The 17,390-nt window shown below is 34.5% G+C and overlaps 1 protein-coding gene and 1 pseudogene across 4 annotated transcripts in view; one reads left to right on the top strand and one right to left on the bottom strand.

The window, feature by feature from the left end:
• CEP350 (centrosomal protein 350) overlaps positions 1-17,390 on the top strand; it is a 167,309-nt gene that overhangs the window by 40,865 nt on the left and 109,054 nt on the right. For all 4 annotated transcript variants that reach the window (XR_006734080.1, XM_045547232.1, XM_045547234.1 and 1 more), the window contains 5 exons: positions 680-1,302; positions 6,588-6,701; positions 9,843-9,953; positions 13,267-13,413; positions 16,331-16,989. Coding sequence is in view for 3 of the 4 variants with exons in the window: in XM_045547232.1 (XP_045403188.1) it covers positions 680-1,302; positions 6,588-6,701; positions 9,843-9,953; positions 13,267-13,413; positions 16,331-16,989 (1,654 nt within the window). In the remaining variant the exon portion in view is untranslated. The remainder of the gene's footprint in view (positions 1-679; positions 1,303-6,587; positions 6,702-9,842; positions 9,954-13,266; positions 13,414-16,330; positions 16,990-17,390) is intronic.
• LOC123634139 lies at positions 4,453-4,876 on the bottom strand (annotated as a pseudogene).

Genomic DNA, 17,390 nt, shown 5'->3' with positions numbered 1-17,390 from the left:
GGTACATTATTTAGAAATGACATGTATATTTGAGAATTTATTTTCTAGTACTTAAGATTTTGTAGAGGGGTAACAGATGGTAACAGATACCAAGTGAATACCCAAGGTCAGATCATAATCTTATTTTCTGGAGTCCTTAAGGAAATCTTTCAATACATCTTTTACATATTTCTTATTCTATAATATGCAGGTTATTTAGGTTATTTGCCATGTAACTTTATAGAGAGGGCATTGAGCATTGAGTCTTAATATTAGCATTGGTTATTTTACTATTTTTAACTAACTAGAATTTCAGGCTCTTTTGATCTCTGATGTTAGCTTAGAGTTCTCCAGTTTGTATGACTGGTTTCAGTTTGACCAGTTTTTGTACTTTTATGCAAAGCTTTTTTCTTTTTAATTACTTTTTAAATTGACAAGTAAAAATTATATATATTTATAATAAATATACAAAACATGATGTTTTGTTATATGTATACATTGTGGAATGGCTAAATCAAGCTAATTAATGTGTTACCTCACATACTTATTTTTTTGTGATGAGAACACTTAAAATCCACTCTTAGCAATTTTCAAGTATACAGTATTTTGTATTAACACTTAAAATCCACTCTTAGCAATTTTCAAGTATGCAATATATTGTATTAACTATAGTCACAGAACTCATTATTTTTTATTACAGGGATATTCATGGTGCACCTTCCAATTTAAGTCCCAGCCATCTGGAGTCAAAGCACATATATTATGTTGATGTTAATGAAGAAAAGGCTGAGAGTGGGAACTGGATCATAGGCAATCGAGAAGAACGGAATATACATAGCTGTGATTTTGAGAGCTCCCAATCATCAGTGTTTAATGATACAGTTGTTAGGTTTTTAAATGATCGACCAGCAATTGATGCATTGCAAAATTCTGAATGTTTGATTACAATGGGAGCTCCTATGAGAACTGAAGAAGAAATGCCTAATAGGGCCAAAGGAAATGAGATCAATCTGAAGCCTTCTGTGAATAACATGGGCCACGATGTTGATCCAAAAGTGTTACGGCTAGCTGACTCTTCTCCCTCCTCTACTAGTACTTCCAGTTCCCAAAGATTAGATATTTTAAAGCGTCGACAGCATGATATCAAACTGGAAAAACTCAAGGAGCGGATTAGGAAACAATGGGAACACTCAGAAGAAACAAATGGCTGGGGCCAGAATTTGGGTCATATTGACCATCCAGTAATGGTTGTTAATGTTGATAACTCACTAATAGCAAAAGTCAGAAAAGTGGCAACAGCACCACCTGCTCCAGCATATAAAGGTTTGTAATCAATCTTTGTATCTTTTTCTCCCTGCTTCATTGTTCCTTTCTCCCTAGGATATATTTGAGTGTGTGTGGGGGGGGGGCGGGGGTCATCTTTAGAACAGGATGTGGTTCTCAAATCAAATGCAAAGAAATTATTTCAAGGTATGTGTTAAAAATGCAGATTCCTAGATCCTACATTGGACCTAAGTCAGAATCTGGGAATGGGGTCCAGAATTGGAATTTCTAGTGAGTCTGTCAGGGGATTCTTGTAGTTTGAGATTTACTATATGAATGTTTAATAAATTGTGCAAAAGAGAATGTAAGAATTAGTACCATTTTCAGAGAACTGTAAGAATATTGCCCTTATTCTACCATTGTATTTGGATTGTTAACTAGGAATTATTTCAAAAGTAATATTTAAAAGATAATTCAATTTCCAGTGAATATTTGTGTACAGAATATTTTGGCACTGACATTGATCTTGTTGATATTTTAACCTTCAGGTTTTGACACAAAGGTTTCTTTCCCCTATATTAAAGAAAACAAATATTTAAATCACATTTATACCAGCACTGATAGATTTTCATTGGGAAAATGCTTTCCAGAGCTAATTTTTTTTAGCCAACTCAAATTTTTATATATGATGGGTTTTTTTCTATTTTTTTTTTTTTTTTTTTTTTGAGACAGAGTCACACTCTCTTGCCTGGATTAGAGGGCCGTGGCGCCAGCTTAGCTCACAGCAACCTCAGACTCGTGGGCTCAAGCAATCCTTCTGCCTCAGCCTCCCGGGTAGCTGGGACTACAGGCACGCACCACCATGCCCGGCTAATTTTTTCTATTTTTAGTTGTTTGGCTAATTTCTTTCTATTTTTAGTAGAGATGGGATCTTGTTCTTGCTCAGGCTGGTCTCGAACTCCTGAGCTCAAGCAGTCCTCCTGCCTCGGCCTCCCAGAATGCTAGGGTTACAGGCATGAGCCACCGTGCCCGGGCTGTATGATGGTTTTAAACAGTTTATATTTTCTGTTCTTATTTTTGTATTCCTGAAGTTATTTTCACAGGGTCATCAATGTAAAGTTTTTGATGAAGAGTTGATTTCTTGTTCAGTTTAATTCACATTACACTTTTGTCATTTAAACTACTGCCATTGTAACTTTTCTTTTGTGTGTATTTTTTCCAAGTTTAGTTTTTGTATATACACTCAGGTAGATCAAAATATTATCAAGATTTGTTTCTTCTGTTAATTTTAAATTGTTAACTAGGGCAGTTTTTGCTATTGTCAATTTTGTTTTGTATTTCTCTACCAAGTCTAATTTTTCTCTGACTAGTTTTGCAGTTTTTTATAGTCCTAAGAGATGCCTGTAGTAATTTTTTCTCTAGAACAAATCTTACTATGTACAGTTTTAGCAACTATCAGTTTTATTTTGTGTTGCTTACTGTTTAGCTAGTGATGCTCATTGCAAATTAGATAAAAATAAGTAACCTGCATTTCATTCTAGCTGATCTGTGATAAAATTGTGACCAATTCACTTTAGAATGCTGAAGAATTGCTCTGTTGTCCAGGATTGGTCTAATGTATCATCAGTTAAAATTCCTTCACATCATTTTACTCATTTGTGTACCATATTCACAGTATTGGCAGAACAGATAGCAAATGATGGAGTCAAAATGTTATTGGTTCCAAGATTGTGATTACCCCAAATCTATGCTATACTTATTTCAGACCCATAAGATGCAGATTACACATTTAAGGTTTGTTCATTCTACAAGTCAAAGTTCTGAAATACAAAAGATTATTCTATTAAGGCAAAGTTCAGATTGTCAATTTGAATTTATATCTTATGTAATAATTTACAAAAACCTGAAAGTTAAAAAAAAATCCTAAGGAACCAGGGTGAAAATCTTAAGTATAATTTTCTTTGAGTTGGTGACTGGATTTTCCACAGTTAATATGCTAGTTTTCATATTAAATATTTTATAAATACAACTTTTGGAGGGTTAATTTCTGAAATGTAGCAAACATTTGAGAATTCATTATAGAATATGGTTTCCAATATCCTAAGCATTGGACTTATTTTTTCCAACAATGAAGAACTGTTTTTCTATCAACTTTTTGGCAGTATAAATTGAAAGCATCTTAAAATACTATATTTGTTTGAACTCACAATAAATTCACTTGGTTCACAGTTCAGAAGATGAAAAGAGTGTACCTTGAAAAGCTCTGTAACTCTTGTGCTTCAATTGCCAGTCCCCTTTTTAAAGGTTGTGTGTTTCAGTAATTTGTGTATCCTTTCAGAGGTAATTTTTGCATACGCAGGCAAGTAAGAGAATGTGTGTGTATTTACTTTCTTCCTCTTTTAATGTAGTCAGTAGCATACTAAACCCATTCTGCACCTTGATTATTTATTTATTTTTAAAGGAGACATAGGAAGTGTTCTATGAGTCTACTTAAAAAATTTGAAATGGTGAACATGAGTGGTTGTTTATGTGATTCTTTCTTGTAGTATACATAGATGTTTGTATATCTTTTTCTTTCTGGCGTAAATCCCCATGAGGTTAAAGAGCCTGTCTTGGTCATTCTTGTTTTATCTCAGAGCCTACAACAGTGTCATGGACACAAGTAAGTGCACAGCATAGTAAATTCTTTGTTCTATTCAATAAATTCAACTGGTAGGAAAAAAGTGTACAAAGAAATGGAAATAAAGACTTGAGGACAGAAAGAAAAACTAATGTAGATATTAAAATCTTCTTAAATTTAATGTGTAAGTAAAGATGCAGATACAGAGATAAATCAGATAGAGATAAATATTTCCTAAAGAGGAGAGGAGAAAAAAAATTTAGGGTTGAATGTACAGAGATGGGATGGGGGTGATGGTGAAGAGAAAAGTTTAGAAGAGACAGAGATAGATTTGCATGGAATTGCCACACTTACTTTTTTTTTTTTAAGTTTTTTTTTTGTTTTGTTTTTTAATGTTTAGAGACAGTATCGCTATGTTGCCCAGGCTGGATTTGAACTCCTGGGCTCAAGTGATCCTCCTTCCTCAGCCTCCCAAGTCACTTGGACTGTAGGCATGTGCCACCACTCCTGGTTTTTTTGTTTGTTTTTGAAAGTTTTTACAGTTTATTAATCCTCATGAAAAATCCACAGAGTCACCATAGATAAAGTCATTACAGAATCTTTACTCCTTTATTCCTGTTTTTGCCAGCACCAACACAGGCCTTTGAAGTCCCTCTGACTCTCATCATTCTGTTCTTATGCTCCTTTTGCTATTTCCATGAGATCTTTTTTTCTTCTCATACAGGCCGTGTCTTGCAAGTCTATGCTATGTTTGGTTTCATTTTTCATTGCATAATCTAAGGAATCATAAATCATGCCAAAGCCAGTTGCCTTGCCACCACCAAAATGGGTTCTGAATCCAAATATATTAATACAAAGATGACATAGGTGTGGTTTTGTATATTTTGTCTAGTTTTTTTCCGAATTTCTGTCTTTAGTACTGTTGCCTTCCTGGGGTGAAGGACATGTTTGTTTCCCCTAGAGTAGTTGGTTTGTCATGAACTTCCTGGTCTGGATAGTTAATGTGTCAGTCATGATGGCAGTTGATCCTCAGGTAGTGTGGCAGAATTGCCACACTTTCTTATGGCAGACTGTTTTTGCGATAGACTGAATACAGTGTTTATAAATTTTTTCCTGGTATAGATATAGACATAATTGTGTGTCCCTTGCCACAAATGTCAGGAGGAGTTAAACTTAGGCTATAGTGCCTAAGAGCTGAATAGATTATTTTCTGTTAGGCATGTAATTAATTTACCAGTGCATTTAATCTAACATCTATAAATACCATTACCAGTTTTTGATTCCAGCCTATTTAATTAATTCTACAAATATTTATGGGTTGCAAATTCTTTGATAAGTTGAGCTGATCTTAAAATATAAATCTTCATACTGTTTTGGTTATCCTCTGTATTCATTATTATTGTTTTGCAAAATAGAATTCAAAGTTCAGTGTATTTTTTAAAGAGTAGTGATAAATTTGAAGTGGAAAATCAGAATAGTAATTCCTAGGAAATAGCACATGTGTAATGTTTCTTGAGAAATTGAACAATTATATTTTAAAGACCTATTTTCCCACACTTTGGGCACAGCTTGCCTATATAGACGGCAACTTGACCATTCGTTTAGCAATAGGCAAAAGCAGACAGATGGTAGCAATTAATGCCTGACTTCAAAGATAAGAAGAATAAATAGTATTGTCTCTGTTTTAATCTTGAGAAGAATAGTTTGTCTCTCTGAAATTTGTAACTTAAGATTGATATTCTTTTTATCATTTAACTTAGTACTTCTTCACTTCTGGTCTTTTTGAATAAATGTATAATGCTTTATCTCACTGATGCTTACTTTTCCCAAATGGTATGTGTCAACACATTATGTGGCAGCTAATTATGCATTCGTCTTTTAAAAGCTTATAAATCTTTTCATGATTAGTTATTAGGGAAATGCAAATCAAAACCACAATGAGATATTCACTAGGGTGGCTATACTAAAAAAAGACAGACAATAACAAGTATTGGCGAGAATGTGGAGAAATTGGAACCCTCATATGTTGCTGCTGTTGAGAATGTAAAATTGTACAGCTTGTATTAGCAAGTTTTTTGGCAGTTGCTCAAAAAGTTAAATGTAGAATTACCATATGACCTAGCAATTCTACTCCTAGATATAAAACCCAAGGGAATTGAAAGCATATCTACACAAAAACTTGTGCAAGAGTGCTCATAGCAGCATTATTAATAATGGCCAAAAAGTAGAAACAACCCAAGTGTCCATGAGCTGATGAATGGGTGAACAAAACGTTGATCTATTCATACAATGGAATATCACTTGACAATAAATAAATCCCTGATAGATGTTACATGATGGTTGAACCTTGAAAACATTATGCTAATTGAAATAAAAATAAGCCAGACACAAAAGACTACATGTTGTATGATTCTATTTATATGAAATGTCCAGAATAGGCAAATCCATAAATATAGACAGTAGATTAGTAGTTGGCAGGGGATGGAGGGGCTCATGTGGAGAGTGACTGTTTACAGGTACAAAGTTTCTTTTCAGTGTAATTAAATACTTTGGAGTTAGATAATGATGGTAGTTGCACAATTTTGTGAATATACTAAATACCACCGAGTTATACACTTTAAAAGAGTAAGTTTCATTGTATGTTAATTATATCTCACTTTAAAAAGGATACCAAAACTTGTAAAGCAACTTTATAAAAATGTTCTGTATTGTTGGTATACATTAGGTTTCAACCCGTCAGAGACCAAGATTCGAACGCCTGATGGGAAAGTGTGGCAGGAGGCTGAGTTTCAAAACATGAGTAGAGAACTGTATCGAGATTTAGCACCTCACTTTGCAGGTGAGAATAGAGCTTTTTAATGTTTCGAGTATTTTATCATGTGTGTGATCTAATTTATAATATTTAAACATAAAATTGTCATCTAAGTAATGATATTAATAAGTTGTGGTGGTTTGAGTCATAGGCTCTTTTAGCCTCTAGGCTCTGCTCCAGGGTTAAAATTAGCCTAAATGGCTAAGGAGACAGAAACTAGGCTATTTTTAAACTGAGGGAATGTCAGAGTCAGTACTGCCTGATTTGAAGGAAACATAGTAGAGTCTAGTTGATGTTTACTTCTGCTAGGCCTCTGAGATCTTTTAAGTAGTGAATAATTTGGCAGGCAACAGATAAGAAGATACATGAGGTCAAGATGCTGAAAGAAAAATAAGTATTATAGGAAGGGAATAATGTTAGAGAATTAGAAATAGGAGGAACCCATGGAAGATTGGAAGAGGGCAATAGGAAGGTCATACTAATGATATTACTACTTATTAAATATCTAGTAAGACCTTGAGCAAGATGCTAGGTACTTAGTCTTTTGTGCTTTTTACAGTTTAGGAGATAGAGGCTCAAAGAATAATTTTCCTACGGTTGGATAGAATAGTTAAGAATACAGAAGCCAAGATTGAAAACCAGCTCTTGTCTGATTCTAAAGCCTAAGGTCTTTCTCATAAGCCCTCATAGAAATTCAGCTAGTACATTTTGTGACATTAAGTGTCCAGTCAAACTATTATTATTAGAATATTGTATTCAGAAAATTTTTTCTTATGTGAAGAGGAAGTATAATGTACTCAAGAGCAAAGATTTTGGAATCAGCTTACAAGGTTTCAAATTCAGGCTCTGCCAGCTTTATTGACTGTCTATACTAGCTGTTATATAACCTCCATTCCTTGGTTTTCTCATCTGTAAAATAGGGATAATGAAAATATACCTCATAGGATACTATCATTATAGGCTAGTAGAATGTGTCAGGGGACTCTTAAAGAGGTCTGCTTATTATACTCGGCCTTCTCTCTTTTTATGTGGATGAACTCTGTGTTCCTAGCTAAGACCAATCTATCTATTTGTGTTTTAGATTCTATTCTTGTGTATTTAAGGATGTTACTTCAGCCCTATGTCCTTTCTTTTACATTAAGTTTTCCCTCTCTACCAGGTCATGCTCATCAACATACTATTTGATAACATGCTGTTACATTAGCCATCATAAAAGAACCCCTCTCTTGGCCCTATTTCGCTCCAGCTACTGCCTTGTTTCTCTCTTCCATTTACAGGAAAACTGCAAAAAGTTGCTTTATACTCAGTGTCTTTAATTTGTCTCGTCTCATTCTTCTAAATCCTTTCTATTAGATGTTTGCCCTTATTTCCTTGTGAACTGCTGTTCTCAAGATCATCAATGACTTCTACATTGCTGAATGTATTGTTTAAAAGTCCTTTGTCATCTTGATCTCTCAGCAGCATTTGACATGATTGGTCACTTCTTCCTTGAAACTGTTCACTTGGCATCTAGGATACCATGAATATCTGGTTTTCCTCCTAAGTCTAACTGCTCCTTTTCAGTTTTTTTCCTAATTGACTCCCTGATCTCTAAACATTGGCATCCCCTGGCCTTGGTCCTTAGTACTTGGGCAGGCAGGTGAGGTTGCTTTCCTTCCCTCCTTCCTTCCTCCCCACTAGTTTCTTTCTTTCTTCCCACCTTCCCCTTTCCCTTTCATTCTCTCTCTGTCTACTCCCTGTCCCTCCACTCACTCCTTTTTTCTTTCTTTTTTTAAATTTATCTATGCGCACACTAGGCAAATTATCTAGTCTCATGGCTTTATATATTCTCTGTTGATTCCCAAAGGTATGTCTCTAGCCCAGACTTCCCCTCTGAACTCAAACACTTATATCCAACTGTTAACTCCATGTCTTGCCTTGGATTTATACTAGATCTCTAAAGCTTAATATATCCAAAATAAAGCTAACTAACTAAATGCGGTGACAATTTACCTCTTAAACCTGTTACTCTAGTAGTCTCTCCATGTCAGTTAATTCTATCCTTCTAATTGTTCAGGCCCCAGATCTTAAGTCATTGTTGACCACCTCCCCCATCTGTCTCATACCTTACATATAATATTGTCTGAAATATATCTAAAATATAATCACTTTCATCCACCTCTGTCACTACCACTTAGATCAAAGCCACCATCAGTCTCTTGGTTTACTCTAGTAGTCTCCTAGTTGGTCTCCCTGTATCTGCCCTTCTTCTGATGAGTCTGTTCTCATCACAGCTGCCAGAGTACAGTGGCTAGAATTTAATTTAGATAATGTCACTCCTTTGCTCAGAATCTTTCCAAAACTTCTCATTTCACTCTTAAGTAAAACCTGAAGTTCTTAGAGTGGCCTATATAGTCCTATATGATATGGCCCTCAGCTATGTCTCTGACCCTAGTTCCTATTACTCTTCTTTTTGTTTACACCACTCACACTGACCTGCTTGCTGTTTTATAGATACTAGGGATGCTCCTGCCTTAGGGCCTTTTACTCATACTTATTTCCACTCTGCCCAGAATGCAGAACTCTACATGTACATTTATTCAGATCTGTAACAAAGTACATTTATTCAAATCTGTAATTGGGGCCAATTTTTTGAACTTATGTGTGTATTCAGTATATTCCCCCAGGTTGGAATTTTTTAAATTTAGTGAGTAGTAATGTATGTGTGAAATACCTTGACATGTTTCACTTGCATAATCATGAAAAGGCTTAATTTAATTTAAGATTATATTTTTAAAAGTTTTTATATAGAAATTTTTGAATGAAATAGGAATTTGTGAAAGCACTCATCTCTGAGATTCTATAAATGCATTGATCCTGGCTTGGAAAACATTACTATTGCACTTCTTCCCATTTTGTGAAAATGAGGTAAATTTCTCAAAAGTTTCCTGAAAAAAAAAAAAAAAGTAACAAAGAATTGGAACCTAACAGTGGCGTACTGGTAATCTTTATATTTTTCCGTAGAAGGAGTTGACATTGGTAGCTTATGAGTCATAGAAATAGTCTCAGTGAAGGTTTCTTTCTCTGTACTTGAATCATATACTTTATATTGATTTTTCTTGCTGGAGAGAGAATGAATGCGTGGTGGGAAACATTGTATAATCTGCTATAAATATTTCTGCTTTTCAGATATCTCCATAAAAGAGAAACCTGCTGAAAAAAGTAAAGAGAAGAAAGTGGTCAAGCCAGTACGAAAAGTCCAAAAAGTAACACAGTTGTCAAGTCCAGAATGCAAAACAGGTTAGTTTTCTCAGTACCATGTCTATCCTTAAGTTACATATTACTAAAACGGAATCTACGTGGATTTACTATGTTACCAAATGTTCTCATTGTTTGGCACTTACAAAAATTCAGTACATTTTATGTGTCATTATTTTGTGTGTGCGCGTGTGCAAGTCTGTGTGTTATCAAAGTACAATTGACACAGAATAAAACTGGACTATTTAGAATGTACAGTTTGGGACATTTTCATAATTGTATACATCTATGAAACCATTTGTTCACCATATGTTCCTCAGGATACTGAACACATCTATTACTCCCTGAATTTTTCTCTGTCATTATTTTTAATATAAGTTAACCAGATTAAAAGTAATGATTTTAATATGATGAACTTTTAAATACAAGGAGATTGTTTATGACTGTCACTAAGTTCCTTCATTATTCTCATAAGAGAATAAATGTTGCACATTAGAACTACGGTAGTCCATGCCAGTAGTGGTTAGGTGGGACTCTGAATAGATGAAGATTGGAAAAATGAGAATTCTCTAGTTCCGTAGTGATTAATTAACATTTTAGCACTGATCCAGAATGCCCAGATTTATAACTAGTTTTGTTCCTTTGGTAAATGAGTTAATTTTAGTGTGCCTTTGTCTCCTCATATGTAAAATGGGAGAGCAGTAGTACTTATCTCACAGGGTTATTGTGAGAACTAAAAGAGTTAATACTAAAGGCACTGCCTGTAGTACCTGGCACATGATAAACACTCAAATGTTAGCTATGATTCCATCAATAATAGTAATTATTATTCCTGGCTATACTGAAGATGCCTATTTAGAATGTCATATTCACGTTAGTGAGTAATTTGGGCCAAGAGTGGAAAAAGTTGGGGACTTGTCACTTATTTTGGAGACATTCTGAATTCATATGTTCCTTCATTAGGCAAATATTTTTGAGCACTTGGCACTGTGCTGTATACTAAGCTTAGGCAATACAGTGGTAAGCAAGATGCACATAGCTACTGCCTTTTTGGAATTTATAATATTGTTAGGAAAACAGTAGATACACAGTTGCAACGAGGTGTGATGAATGCTGTAGTAAGAGATCACAAGGTCTTATGGGAATATAGAGCAAGACTGATGGGGTGCTGATTTTTAATCAGGCACCTGTTTTTTGCCGTACACTAATCAGTGGAATGGTAAATAACATATTTTGTGATATCCATTGTTAACTTTGGATGTCATAATGCAGTGACATTGGCTATATATAAATAAAAATTTTATAAGAAATGAGTTATCTAAGTGTTAACTAATTCTTGTATTTAAAAAAAGTATTTTTCATGTGGCATTATGTAATACTGTTGTCAGTTTGAAATGAAGCACAGGGACCACTAAAACTTTAGAACATTGAGCTTGGATTGTATTTGTCCAGTTTTGTGGTAGGCTAATTCCCATATATGCACTGTGGCAATGACATAGACAAAGAGTTATTAAATGTGCTAAAGCTCTGTTAATAGTTTATCTAGTGAAAGGCTTCTTTTTGTATCAATGAGTACATAAAACTCTTCCAGAAAGCCAGAATTTAGAAATAACCACTCAGTATATTCAGAAGCCAACATGTATAAATAACTACCTAGTGTATTAATGGTTGCTTGTTTTTGATTCAGAAAATTAAGCCAAAATTGCAGAGAAACCTGCTCTCTCCTTTTGTTTATGAACATAAAGTTTCTTATAAATAGATTGAGCAATAGACTTAAAACCCTTTAAATATTTTAGACTGTATAAGGTTAATGACGGTGCAAAAACATTTTTTCTAAAGTAAATAGCACACATTTATGATTCACCTTTTTATTATTATTTTCATTAAAACTATATTTCTATTTAAACTTTTAAATTTAAGCCCTTTTTAAACAAACTCTAAGTGGAGTGTCTTTTCTTATAAATACAATAAAATAGCTTCTCAATGGGCCAGAAAAATAGAAGAAAACCATTACCCTGCCTTAAAGTACTAGTATTACTTTGTGTATTTCTTTACATTAGTTTTAAAATCATAATAGTATGTGATGGTAATTATTGTATACATATTTTTTTTGTATCTGTAAAATTCATTGTTTTCTCAGCATCTTTTCGCAAGAACATTTCTGTTGTTTCTCATGAAGATTGTCATTTGTAATGGCTACACAATATTCTAGTAGAAACTATAACTATTCAACATTCTTCAGTATTTGTTACTTCTGATATTGTAAAAACTGACACAGTCAACATTTTCATATATTTTTGCTTTCTTTTGGATTATTTCTATCATATAAATTTCTGTTTGTTGGATTATTTGATCAAGGGGAATGAGTACTGTTGGGGTCCACAACAGGTAGTACTATGTTTTGTTTGGTTGTATAAAAAGAAACTCTACCCACTTATATTTCAGCAAGTAATGTTAAAGTAGAATGATTTTATTGTAATTTTACTAGCATTGGCTATCAGTGTAAAAATATTTTTTCTAAGTAAATTAGGCTTAAAATTCTACTTTATTATTTTTATTGCCGTTCTATTTGTTATATTGCTTTGCATTTAGATACTTTTACATATTTATTTCATGTTTATTTTTTATAGTTTCTATTTTGTAAATAGTCTTTCATATCATTTGTTGTTTTGAAGTTACTGTCTATTTTGAAGTAATGTAATTTTAATTTTCTTACAGTTCAAACTAGTAGGTGAAAATTTCTTTTTCTCCTGGTAAACAGCTATTTTTATTGAAACGTGTATTTTTATGAACTTCTATAATGAGAGAAATTTAAAATGTTGATGATATTTACTTTTTAAATGTTATTTTATGCATAGAAAAGTAGTGTGTACTTTGAACATATATCTGTAAAATATATCGTGAAAGTCTCTATAACACCACCCCTTCCAAGGTAATCACTGTTAACTGTTTCTTTAAATTTTTTTTCCTATGCTTAGATTGAGTCATTCATTTGTTTAGGAAACATATGTTTTTTCATGTGCCGTGTACTGTGTTAGTATTGGCAAACCAAACACTTATATGTTAAGACATATTTTTGTTCTGTCGAATTGGGCTCTTGAGGTTTCAGGAATCATTATTATTTGGTACTTTCAAAGTATTTTATACTCATTTCAGAGGTGTGGATAAATGAAGATATAAACAAATAGTTAAACAATTTGGAGAGCTTAGGGTTAAAAATACAATTATATTGTAAACCTTTGACCTTGGCAGAAGATAAGCATAAGATTAATTACAAAACCTGTATGATTGAGTAGATAACACTTGTTAGAGATAAAATTTAAGTTTTAAATTCTGTGGAATATATATATTTTAGGTAGTAGTCGTCTGATAAGTACATCTTCTTGGCGAGATGGACAAAAATTAGTAAAGAAGATTCTGGGTCCTGCATCTAGAGTGGAGCAAAAAGAGCGAAGAACAACATCAAGTGACAGAGGTGGAAGAGAAGGAACTACTAAATCTGGTGAGTGGCTATAATTAAAATTGTTGAGAAAACAATTAAAAATTACTTATGTAAGTATTTAGAGAAGGTGAAAATACTCTTCAGAATGTGTTAGGACTTTGCTTTGTATTTGTGAATGTAGCTCAAAAAAGAAACATTCTCTTGGGCTTGTCTATGGATAATCTCTGCAGTGGGTGTTATATTCCTCTTTATTAAGAATCCTGTTATATTAATTATATTTATCTGTCATTGTGAATATGAAAGTATTATTTTAATAAAATCGTATTAGACTTTTAGGACCTTAAGAGAATTAAGTATGGTTTGTTGGCCGGGCATGATGGCTCACGCCTGTAATCCTAGCATTCTGGGAGGCCGAGGCAGGAGGATAGCTCAAGGTCAGGAGTTCAAGACCAGCCTGAGCAAGAGCCAGACCCCATCTCTACTAAAAATAGAAAGAAATTATATGGACAGCTAAAAATATATATAGAAAAATTAGCCTGGCATGGTGGCACATTCCTGTAGTCCCAACTACTCGGGAGGCTGAGGCAGAAGGATTGTTTGAGCCCAGGAGTTTGAGGTTGCTGTGAGGGAGGCTGATGCCACGGCACTGTAGCCCGGGCAACAGAGCGAGACTGTCTAAAAAAAAACAAAAACAAAAAAAGTATGGTTTGTCTCATCTCAACATATACAAACATGGATAAATATTCACAAGGTAGACTTTTTCTTATTTGACAAATTAAGAAAGAGGCTCTGACAGAGAAGTGTTTTTTCTCAAGGGCATATAGTCAGTGGATGGCAAAATTTGATGTAGGATCCAGAACTCTTTAGTTTGACCGTCAAGTCCATTGCTTTTCACTTATCTAAGTATCTTGAATGCTATTTGAAATAACTAGGTACTTTTTTTTAATGAACGCTAATATTGGGACATAAAATAGAAATACCCACAGGCCAGCTTTCCCCTTCAGCTGCAAAATTTGTCTCAGTTAATTTGAACTTCTAGAATGGATTCAATAGGAAATGTAATTGCAGCTATAATTTGGTATATAGAAGTCAATATATATACACAATACTTTTTGTATTTTTCTTCACTTTCATCTTGCTTGTAAGTAAGCTTACATGTATTCTGAGTCTAAAATTAAGCCACATCAACAAATATTTAGATAAAATGATTGTTTTTCTATATATTTACTTTTTTCCATCATTCACTGGAGAGTTGTAGGGGTTTAACATTTATTCAACAAATATTTACTGAGTGCCCACTACATAGCAGTCACTCCTCTCATCTCTAGGGCTTCAGAGTAAGCAAAAGTAGACCAAAATCCCTGGCAACGTAGAAGAGGCATTCTAGTAGAAGGAAACATTACGTTCCTCATATGTCTCGTACTAAACTTTGTCTCTTTTCTCTGAAAATAGGGTAACTACTAAAAATTTTAAAAATATTTGACGATTGGTTTTACAGATATTTTTAAAGTGTGAATGTGATCATATGAGAGGCCAGTTTTAATCTTTTCTTTTCCAACAAGACATGTAAATTAAACTTTCAGAAATTTTCTGATAAACTCATCTAAATACAGTGCTATTTCTTTCTTTCTTTCTTTTCTTTTCTTTTCTTTTTTTTTTTTTTTTAGTAGAGACAGGGTTTTGCTCTGTTATCCAGGCTGGAGCGCAGTGGTGCAATCATAGCTAACTGCATCCTCAAACTCCTGGGCTCAATTTATTGTCTTGCTTCAGCCTCCCAAGTAGCTAGGACTACAGGCTAGCGCTATTACCCCTGGCTAATTTAAAAAGAAATTTTTTTTTAGAGACAGAGCCCCTCTATGTTGTCCAGGCTGGCCTCAAACTCCTGGCTTCAAGTGATCCTCTCACCTTGGTGTCCCAAAGCACTGGGCCTACAGCATGAGCCACCTTGCTTAGCTGCCATTTTATATAATTGTCAAATGGGTCAGTGTTGTAGACTTTTCAGAAAAATTAATATTTTCAGTGCCTTTGTTATTTGGCATGCTCAGTCTAATCTTTGCAAAGCTTTTAAAAATTATTTTTAAGATTCTTAATGTATTTTTAATTTCCCTGATTCTAATTATTAATAGGATGCTTTCTATTGTTGATTTTTTTTTTAACAGTTTTTTTTTTTTTTTTTTTGGAGACAGGGTCTTGCTCTGTTGCCCCGGGCTAGAGGGCAGTAGTGTCATCATAGCTCACTGCAGCTTCAAATCCCTGGGCTCAAGCAATCCTCTTGCCTCAGCCTCCCGAGTAGCTGGGACTACAGATGAGCGCCACCACACGTGGCTAATTTTTCTATTTTTTGTAGAGACGGGGTCTTGCTCAGGCTGTTCTCGAACTCCTGGTCTCCAGTGGTCCTCCTGCCTCGGCCTCCCAACCTGCTAGGATTACATACAGGTGTGAGCCATCGCTCCTGGCCTTTTAACAGTTTTTTTGAGAAGTTGTGGAAGGAGACAAGTTGTAACATTAAATATGTACATGAGAGAGGAATTGTAATGTTAAATATTCACATCAACCGTAAGATCTGCCCTTTTTTCAGAAATATTAAAAGATAAAAAAAAAAAACCTCAAGGAAGTATAGTTTTTCAGAAGATTGAAATTCTTCTTTTACTACTACTTCTTTTACTACTAAAAAGGATGGGTTTTGGCCAGGTGTGGTGGCTCATGCCTGTAATCCCTGCACTCTGGGAAGCTGAGGTGGGAGGATTGCTTGAGGCCAGGAGTTTGAGACCAGCCTGAGCAACATAGTAAGACCCTGTCTCTACCAAAAAATAAAAAAGGGATTTTTCTTTCCTTTTAATAGTGTTCTTTAGAAGATAAGACTATAGGATATTTGAATTTGAGTTTTTAAGATAAAGTGAAGTTCTCTTCATAGTGCAATAAATCTTAGGAGTGAATGTAGGATTTTAATATATCACTAACAGTTCATACTTTGCAGGGGGTCATATCGGAAGAGCAGAATCTGATACCAGGTTGGATGTTTTACATAGACATCTTCCACGAAGCTTAGAACGTTCGAAAAGTAGAGCTCGGGCTGAAAATAATATAAAAAAATTAGCTCCGTCTCCTCCAGATAATAAACAGGAGGAAAATACTGCCTTAAATAAGGACTTCTTACCTGTTGAAATTCGTGGCATTCTTGATGACCTACAGCTGGATTCTACTGCTCAGACTGCAAGGCAAGAGACTGGAGAGTTACAGAATCAAAAGTCATCAGCACCAGTACAAGCTCCTAGGAGTCATAGCCCAGTGAAAAGAAAACCTGACAAAATAACAGCTAATGAAGATCCACCTGTTATTTCCAAAAAGCGCCACTATGACACAGATGAGGTACGACAGTACATTGTTAGACAGCAGGAGGAAAGGAAGAGGAAGCAAAATGAAGAGAAGAAGGCTCAAAAGGAGGCTACTGAACAGAAGAACAAACGATTACAAGAGCTCTACCGGAAACAGAAAGAAGCTTTTACTAAAGTAAAAAATATGCCTCCTTCTGAACCTTCAGGAACTAGGCGACTTCAGGAAACTTACTCCAAATTGCTACTTGAAAAGACCTTGCTTGAAGAGCCATCTCATCAACATGTTACACAGGAAACACAGGTAATATTAGCGACAAAGGGGAGAGGGGAGTAATTTACGGTTAGGAAAAGCTTGTTTGCTATACTATTTAAAAATATTCCATCATTCCTAATATTTAGATATATGATCAGATGACATTTATAATAATCATGGCATTTCATGAAATTTATTATATATGAATAGTAATGTGATAAATATAATGGAAAATAAGAGCTGAGTTAAGCTCTTACGCCAGGTGCAGTGGCTTGTGCCTAAGGTGGGAGGATTGCTTGAGGCCAAGAGCTCGAGACCAGCCTGGGCAACATAGCAAGACCTCTGTCTCTACAAAAGAATTAAAAAAAAAAATAGCCAGGCATCCACCTATAGTCCTAGCTCAGGGAGGATCCCTTGAGCTCAGGAGTTCAAAGCTGTAGTAAGTAAGT

The sequence above is a fragment of the Lemur catta genome, chromosome 3 (assembly GCF_020740605.2).
Source record: "Lemur catta isolate mLemCat1 chromosome 3, mLemCat1.pri, whole genome shotgun sequence".
Taxonomy (NCBI): domain Eukaryota; kingdom Metazoa; phylum Chordata; class Mammalia; order Primates; family Lemuridae; genus Lemur; species Lemur catta.
Note: the sequence above shows the minus strand (reverse complement) of the source record. Positions and strands in the feature narration are given on the sequence as shown.